This window comes from Ooceraea biroi, chromosome 4 (assembly GCF_003672135.1).
Source record: "Ooceraea biroi isolate clonal line C1 chromosome 4, Obir_v5.4, whole genome shotgun sequence".
NCBI classification, from domain to species: domain Eukaryota; kingdom Metazoa; phylum Arthropoda; class Insecta; order Hymenoptera; family Formicidae; genus Ooceraea; species Ooceraea biroi.
In genome coordinates, this window is record NC_039509.1 from 4,851,305 (window position 1) to 4,859,098 (window position 7,794).

The window sequence follows — 7,794 nt, forward strand, 5'->3', positions numbered from 1 at the left end:
AATTCGAGAAAACTAGTTTACTTGTTATCAACTGAGGTTGACATCATTGCTATATATAATCCATTTGTTTTGTCACATTGTGACGAATATTGACAGAAAAATAATTCAAGCGACCCTTGTATGACTAACGTAATAACTTGCCTTTACATAGCGCACTGCATTCCGCACGATCGTTTTTGTTTCGTTCCTGCTCTTTGCAGATCGATATTGTCGACAACCCTCGTGGTAGTAGCTGCCAACATATGTTTCAAGGATGGTAGTTCCGTAGTCTGGTAGTAGTCTATTATTGGCTGTAATGATAGTGAAGTAGATTCGCGCGTCGAGAAGTTTAACGGTAGTAAATATCACTAACATAATCTATACGTTACGTACAAAACAAAATTGAGAAATTAATGTCCGATCAAATTTATAGACTATTGTGACGTACGACTATCATATGTAACACTTATAGGTATGTTAAACATGAGAAAAACATATTTTATGTGAGAAAAACAAGAAAAGCGTTTAACGAAATGTTTTTGCAAAATGTAATGCATTCGTAGGGAGAGGAAATCCATTCAGCTTCGCGATACATCAAGCGAGATATCAAACGCTTGAGAATTTTTTTAGCTGTCCCGTAAATGCCTGACGACTTGTTTCGCCACTTCGCTTATGTCGCTCCGCGGCGCGAACATCATGGTCTTGATTCTTTCGATCGGGATCTTCGTGGTGAGATCCCGAATGTATTCTGGTTTCCTGAGGTCGTAAGTGACGGATTGCAGTATGCGAAGGCAGAGCAGTTGCAATTCTTCCGAGGATTTCTTCTCCGACAGTTTATCCTCCTCCAGACAATGACTTAACGTGTCTCCCACGTGCAACTCGAGCAGATACTGCAAGCCGGTTTTGTTCAAGCTCACGTTGTACAGGACCATCAGTATTAATCTGCGATTTATTTAGCGTTGAAATATGGAAAACCATGAAAGATAAAATAAAAAAAACAGAAAACTCTTTAGGTATATTTCGCATACTTTTTTAAAGGCAATACACCGGGTGCTAATGGTAATTCGGGCGTGAGTTTAACCATCTTCCGCACAAATTCCATACCGTTGGAATTTGTGATTAAAAATTGGCGACCTTCCGGGCTCGCGGATACGTTGGTAACGATACCGAGGAGTCCCATCATGAACTGATACTCGACGTTACTCGTTGGAGGAAACGCGCCTTTGTAAGTATCAACGAACGCCTCAAAAGTCCCGTTTATTAACGACAGAAATTCTCCTATCTTGTCCTGAAACTATACAAACGTTGGGAGTTGCCAGTATGAAATTGATACACGAAACGAGATTAAAATGCGTAAAATAATCTTGATAAAAAAAAAAAACAAGTTCTTTATCTAATATTTGCAGCGTGCACTTACGGTCGATAGCCAAATATCGACTATTTGCGGGAATCTGGAGGCACGCCACGTCAAGTTACCTAATATCGCCCCGAGGCTTGCGCAATAGGTACTCTGACTTAATAGCTGCACCAAAGTAAAAGCATAAACAAATTAACGAGTGGCGTTTTTTCAAGAAAATATCGCGTACGATGAAAATATTGCACGTTTTACGTCTTTACGACGTCGATGCATTCTCGAGATAATAACAGATGCAAAACGGATGCAATGTGCTTGGGGTTTAGAGAGGCGAGAAAATAAGTTGCAGGAAAATACGAGTTGAGCAATAAACAGCGGTACAATATTACAACAAAGTTAAAATTACTGAAATGGTAAAATGTGTGACGAAGTGTTATACTTGATCTTTCAAGCGTTCCATCTCTTCGAACGCGGCGTCCTTCTCTCCCGTTAAACGCTCGACCCGAGCACGCAATTCTTTGCATTCCGATTTCAACGCTGTTATTTCCCTCGCGCCTACAAAATTGAATATTTGCGCAACAACAAATTAAACGAGGCTTTTTTCTTGCAAGTGTAACCTTTTGATTCAACAATGCTGAGAAAAGCGTTATTACTCTGTTCGTCTCCCCGTTGGCCGTTCGTTTCCCCGTTGCAAGATCCACATTTGGGATTACTTGCTGCAAAGGTTCGCGGGATTATGAATTTGTGGAGATTATTTTCGGTGGAATTCAGGATCGGCTCCAAGGAAGTCTGCAAAAGAATCAGATTCGAGGAAAACCTCACGACACGTAGTGACGCTACGCGAAAAACATCGCAACGAGGCACGTACCAAGAGTTCACGTTCGTTTTTTATATTAAACTCCTCCATGTGTGCTTTCGCGTTATCACAGACGGGCCAGGATGTACTCGCAAACGTTGCGCGCGGATTACATTTTTCGGATCAGTCGCAAAATTCGCTGTGACGTGACATATGACGTCACGATGTTAATTCGACGTTTCCGTAACCTATAATCAATTTATTATGCAATTCTATGTGATATACTTATATTTACTCGCGCTCTAATCAACTAATTCTCTAATTTACTCCTCAAGATCTTCTCGGTTGGCAAAATATTACGAAGCCAATAAACTTTTTCACAATGTTTTTCTCAGACTTTAGTTGCCTCTCGTCAAATTACAACTATGCGCGCGCAATATCGATAAAAGAGAACGAACACATCGAGTATTTCGAGATGTACTGCGATATTCTCATTATTTAATAAGAAAGCTTGATAAAGGAATTCGTACACGTATTGTATCACCCGAGGAAAAAGTCAGGTCTGACAATTTATACCAATAAAGGTCCTCTAGCTCGTTCGAAAAAAGCAATAAATTAAATTTCAATCTGATTCATAAATATTAACCTGGAAGCAGCGTACACATCCCTGCATACACGATCGCAAAGGTTTTGCCGTAACTTCGTTTCCGTTCATCGTACGATAAGATAAGATGCGCCCGACCGGATGCACGCTACACGCGGGAGAGGTGTGACGTCCCGGCCACAGATTCTAGGGAATTTCCAAGTTATTAGCAGTTTCTTGAATTTGAAATGAATTTTAAACATTCTGCGTACACCGAGCCCATCCGGGGCCTGACATTGCTTGTTTACCAAACTCTTTCTAGCTACCTGATTATCACTTGTGCGGAACAAGCTGATAACGCTGCAGTGGCGATGCTTTGCTATGCGGCGATGATATCAGCGTAATCTTTTCCTCGAAGGGAGGCGATGCTCCGTCAACAGTGATAAACGGAAATAACAATCAATATTCTCATTGAGTAATACACTCGCAATATTAATTTGGTTTTTCGCGATTTTCTTGGATATAAAACTTGTTCCAGGCTTCCCGCTTTAGAACTATCATTTTCTCGAGTAGAACAACCGGGAACAAAATTTATACGCCCCGATTCGAAACCTCAGGGTAACTTTACTCTTGTAACCTACTCGAAAAATTTGGTTTTTCGAGATTTTCTTGGATATAAACTTGTTCCATTCTTCAAAAACGATTTTTTCCAAAATTCTTTTTTTTCGATATCTCGTAAAGGTTTTGACCAATCAATCTAATACTTTGGAACAATGTTTAGAACAACTAGAACAACCTGGAACAACCTTTAAAAGTTTGATTTTCGAAAAATGGGGTGCCAGGTAAAAAATTGTTTTTTTTTCAATTTTCCGCGAAAATTTTTATTATATAAATTTGATCTTCTGGTACAATTTGGAACAAGTCTAGAACAACCTGGAACAACTTTTAGAATTTCAAAAATGGGGTGCTAACTTCACACAGGTGCAATATTAGGACATTTTAGTTTGACAAAAATTAAACAATCTATCACAATAATTAATTAATTAATAATTCATACATAATTAGCAAAGGTAATTTAAGTATAATACTATGATTAATAAAGTTATCGATGCAATAATAATGTACACTTAGTTTGAAAATGTAACTAGGAGGTTAGAAAGATCGCGAATTGCAAACACGCCCGCTGGACGTAACGGAAAGTCTGCTTCCCGCGTGGCCAGGATTGGATGGGTTTCGGAACGTACGATACGCGTGCATGCGTGCGTAATTTCGTGGATCGCGCGTCTTTTCCCGTATGTTATGATGCGCCAGAGCGGTATCAAGCGTAACCTCGCGACTTGTGGAAGTTTTATTATTTTTCAGGCGTCGCGGATATCTGAGAAGTGAAGTCGACCGATCAAAGTCGCACGAAATCGGTAGGTCTCCGTAGCCGAGTTAGTTGTCGCGATCGCGACGTTTTTGCACGTAATTCACGTTTGAAGATAAAAACGCGCAATTGGACGCGTTCCCGCGAATCGTAACCGACTCTCTGGACGTAACTCCGATCCTTTATACAGTGCTCGTTTGGCGTTCTCAAAAAACATTTTACGCTGCCGAATTAATATCGAAGTTGTTTCAAGTGCCGAAATGAAACCGATAAAATAATAATTAGTTGCCCTAAAGCCGTGATTGCTTAATCAGATTAAAGTAAATCAGTCTTGCTGAGCAGGCAACTTTACCTTTCTAAATCTTAGCAGAGATAAGCAAACAATCTAGAATAAGTTGGTTAACCAATCAGTACCTGCAAGTGATAGTTAACTTTTTTTCATGCTTCATAGGTAACACGATGAAGTATACCGAAGGTGAACAAGTTCTCGCTAAACATCCCGCTTTATTGGAATATCATAGAGGGACAATTCTCAATATCAGGGGTGATCGGTACAAGATAAAATTCGACACTGGTGGTGAACACACAGTCAGCGAAGATGACATACAAGTAATGACACGAGAGATTAATCCGTTTTCCAAGAAAGCGTCAGCCGAAATGTACTCGGCACAGAAATTAGATTTAAGTTTGGATTTTTTTCAATCAACTAAAGTGTTAAAACATTTTATTCTCAAGCATCACAGAGCAAGCAGATCCACAACCAGGACCAGCAGCAGAGCACCGAAGAAGAGTCCATCGAAATATTCACCTAGCAGGAAATCCCCGAGTAGACGGTCACCGAGCAGACGATCGCCGAGTAGACGTTCGCCGAGTAGACGATCGCCAGGCAGATCACCGACGACGACGACTACGTCGTCTAGAAAATTGCCCGTTCGCAACACGCGCTTTGCCAAGATCTCTCTCCCGCGCATAGACTACGAAGGCGGTAAGTGCAATTCTGTTTTGCTGTGCAATCAATGTTTTACAAATGTAGTGCAAATATTTTCTCGTTAATTTACAGAGAGCAATCACAAGGACGAAATCTCGGCAGAGGAGGAGAAATCGATCGAGACGATTCCGTTGCAGCAACGCTTGAACGCGGAGAGCACTCGGCGTTATCGGACGAAGCAATTCTCAAACGTGAAGAGCGAGCAGGAGTACAGGATGGGACAGTTCATGAGAAGCATCGATCGAGCCGTCTCCCTTCCGCTGGAGAGAAAGACCTACGTGCACGATTATCTGCCGGAGGAGAAGGAAAGAGGATACTCGGTTCAGAGGGATCAGGTAAATTGTAATCATACTCTGTAGAGACGTTTTTACACGATGCAACAGACTTATCGTATTCGCAATGATTATTTTAGGATCTAAAACAAACTTTTCCATCTCAAGAGAGCGAGAAACGAGAGGAAGTAGCGAAACGCGAGAAGGAGATAAGTAACGTTGGCAAACCGCAAGAGTGGGGCGGTTGGATCGGCACGTCGCTTCTCACGCTGATATTACCGTTGTCCTTGATTTTACCGCAACTCTTGTGCTCTCGGGAACGATGCGGGTTTGCTAGCATAAAGCTCTCCGCTGATTTGAAGTCTTACATAAACCTACACGGATTGTTGTCTTACATTTTACTCCTAACGCTGTTGGCTTTTATCTCGATTGTGCCGATCGGAAGAGTCGTCGACGGTCAGCAGAGTAAAATCGGGAGACTCCGATATCGCGTAAATGGTACGTAATATCGCGGAGACTGCACCAACTTCAACTACTACGCTATCTTCAATGCTAATAAAGCTCTGCGAAATCTTTCCAGGCTTACTGAGCGCTCTAGTGGCAACGGCAGCATTCGTATTGTGCGTGTACAAAAATATACAGGTCGACGATTACATCTTGAGTAACATCGTACAGTTGTCGATCGGCGGCTGGATCCTGGGGACGATTTCAGCGCTCGGGTTGTACATCAAGGCAGAAAGAGCTCCGATAGCCAATCTGAACATATACGCGTCAACCAACAGCAGGATATACAATTTCTGGCAAGGCAAGGAGATCAGTCCGCGCATTGGCACTTTGGACATCAAGCTGCTGTTGATACGAACTTCCTTCGTCGGCACGGTGGGAGAACTATTGTCTTCTACTTATATTTCCAGCGCAAAAGCATCCGACGATTATAATTAACAATTCGCTTGATTCTGCAGCTGATCGTGCACATGGCAATTTTGGCTAAAGCCTTCAACGGTATTGGGAGTCTGAGTGTCGAGCAACTCAATTGGACTACGATCTTACTCGTGACGTTACAATTGTGGTACATCGTGCACGGATTGATCAACGAAGCCGCTATTCTCACGTCCTTCGAGATCATGTACGAGGGGACTGGATACATGACGTGCGTCAGTCGTTTGTTATATCCGTTCCTGGCGACTCTCGCGACAAGATTTACGTTGTATCAAAGGTGAGTGGGTTATCTAACGTACTCGTACGCGAGTGCCCGACACAACGTGCAACGTGATATATTCTTGCGCGTTTGCAGGATGGAATTTAACTGGTACTCCGCTGGCATCTGTACCGCAAGCTTCCTGGCGGGATACGTCTTGTACGCGATCAGTAACTTGCGCAAAAACGCTTTCAGGAGGAATCCCGTTACGCCGGCGTCTTGTGCGTAGAAATATTACGATTGCTCTATTCTCTTTCCTGCTTTTGGATAAAATAAATCGATGTTCGTCCGTTTGCAGGGTCGGAGACTATCTCGACGTTACGTGGCAAGAGGCTCATGCTGTCTGGTTTGTGGGGCTACGTCAGGCACCCGAATTATTTGGGTGACATCGTAATACACTGGTCCTTTGCGGGTATCAGCCTCGCGGGCGACATTCTGCCGTTTTACGCAGCGATCTGGCTCACGTTAGTGTTGGCTTACAGAGCCGTGCGGGATAACAGGCGCTGCCAGGCGCGATACGGATACGCATGGGAGCAATATTGCTCGCGCGTAAAGTATATGCTTCTGAAACACGTGTTTTGAGGCGAGCGACTGAGCGCGTAACGGAGATATTTCTAAATTGTCAAGTTCAAGATTTCAAAGAGAGAGAGTTTACACCGTCTCTAAAGAAAAAAGAAGCGAGAAACTCTCGAAATGTAATGCTCATTACATCTTGTAGGATCTCTAATCGTGCATTATTATTAAGGTACTTTTATCACGAGAAATAGTGATATGTAATAGTATTATGTCAAGTACACAAGAATATAGAGAAAAATTGGATAGGAGTACCAAAAAATATTTTGATAATGCTAAGAGACTTTTAAGTTTGCGAGACGAATCTCGGTGATGACGGTAATATAAAAAGTTAAGATGCTATGCAGCAATGCTATTTTAATGGAAGCTGATGAATGCATCATATACACTCTATTTTAGTTTAAATATAGATATATAGGTGTAGACCTTGTTAAGACATTACATGTGCCTGTAATATCAGAGAGCATTACAACTTGAGAATACAAATTAAGAAATTTTATACTTTTTATATATTACATACATATCTAAATACATACAAGTGTACAATTTTATCATGAGATTTTATCGGAGATATTTTAAGAGATATTACTTTTAATAAAGTAATTAATAAATATATAATAATCTATTCTTGCGCTTATTTCGTATTCTATTGCAACTTTTGTCTTTGTCAGCGAGAATGTGGTGG

At 41.6% G+C, this 7,794-nt stretch overlaps 2 protein-coding genes across 3 annotated transcripts; one reads left to right on the forward strand and one right to left on the reverse strand.

Annotated features, from left to right (window-relative positions):
* Positions 1–3: 3 nt before the first annotated feature.
* LOC105286154 (heat shock factor 2-binding protein) lies at positions 4–2,959 on the reverse strand. Its single transcript, XM_020033916.1, has 7 exons — positions 2,776–2,959; positions 2,202–2,377; positions 1,987–2,122; positions 1,773–1,888; positions 1,397–1,501; positions 1,008–1,273; positions 4–921 (listed from the first exon to the last, which is right to left on the reverse strand). Exons 2-7 carry the CDS (start codon positions 2,238–2,240, stop codon positions 606–608), a joined length of 978 nt encoding a protein of 325 aa, XP_019889475.1. The 5' UTR covers positions 2,241–2,377; positions 2,776–2,959; the 3' UTR covers positions 4–605.
* A 996-nt stretch (positions 2,960–3,955) lies between these two features.
* On the forward strand, positions 3,956–7,724 carry LOC105286153 (delta(14)-sterol reductase). 2 transcript variants are annotated; one of them, XM_011350875.3, is made up of 9 exons: positions 3,956–4,127; positions 4,530–4,687; positions 4,814–5,063; positions 5,139–5,401; positions 5,479–5,836; positions 5,919–6,217; positions 6,301–6,554; positions 6,633–6,757; positions 6,835–7,724. In XM_011350875.3, exons 2-9 carry the CDS (start codon positions 4,538–4,540, stop codon positions 7,116–7,118), a joined length of 1,983 nt encoding a protein of 660 aa, XP_011349177.1. In that variant the 5' UTR covers positions 3,956–4,127; positions 4,530–4,537; the 3' UTR covers positions 7,119–7,724. The 2 variants fall into 2 exon arrangements, with proteins under 2 accessions (XP_011349177.1, XP_011349179.1); XM_011350877.3 differs by lacking the exon at positions 3,956–4,127 and adding an exon at positions 4,374–4,398.
* Positions 7,725–7,794: the final 70 nt, after the last annotated feature.

What these genes read in the sequence shown, in the direction of transcription:
- LOC105286154 (XM_020033916.1), bottom strand. Translation starts at nt 2,240, where the DNA reads ATGGAGGAGTTTAATATAAAAAACGAACGTGAACTCTTG. An exon ending in CCAACGGGGAGACGAACAGA is followed by an intron (nt 1,889 to 1,986) that starts GTAATAACGCTT and finishes TCAATTTTGTAG; the next exon opens with GCGCGAGGGAAATAACAGCG. An exon ending in GGTGTATTGCCTTTAAAAAA is followed by an intron (nt 922 to 1,007) that starts GTATGCGAAATA and finishes AATAAATCGCAG; the next exon opens with ATTAATACTGATGGTCCTGT.
- LOC105286153 (XM_011350875.3), top strand. Translation starts at nt 4,538, where the DNA reads ATGAAGTATACCGAAGGTGAACAAGTTCTCGCTAAACATCCCGCTTTA. An exon ending in GCGCATAGACTACGAAGGCG is followed by an intron (nt 5,064 to 5,138) that starts GTAAGTGCAATT and finishes GTTAATTTACAG; the next exon opens with AGAGCAATCACAAGGACGAA. An exon ending in AGATTTACGTTGTATCAAAG is followed by an intron (nt 6,555 to 6,632) that starts GTGAGTGGGTTA and finishes GCGCGTTTGCAG; the next exon opens with GATGGAATTTAACTGGTACT.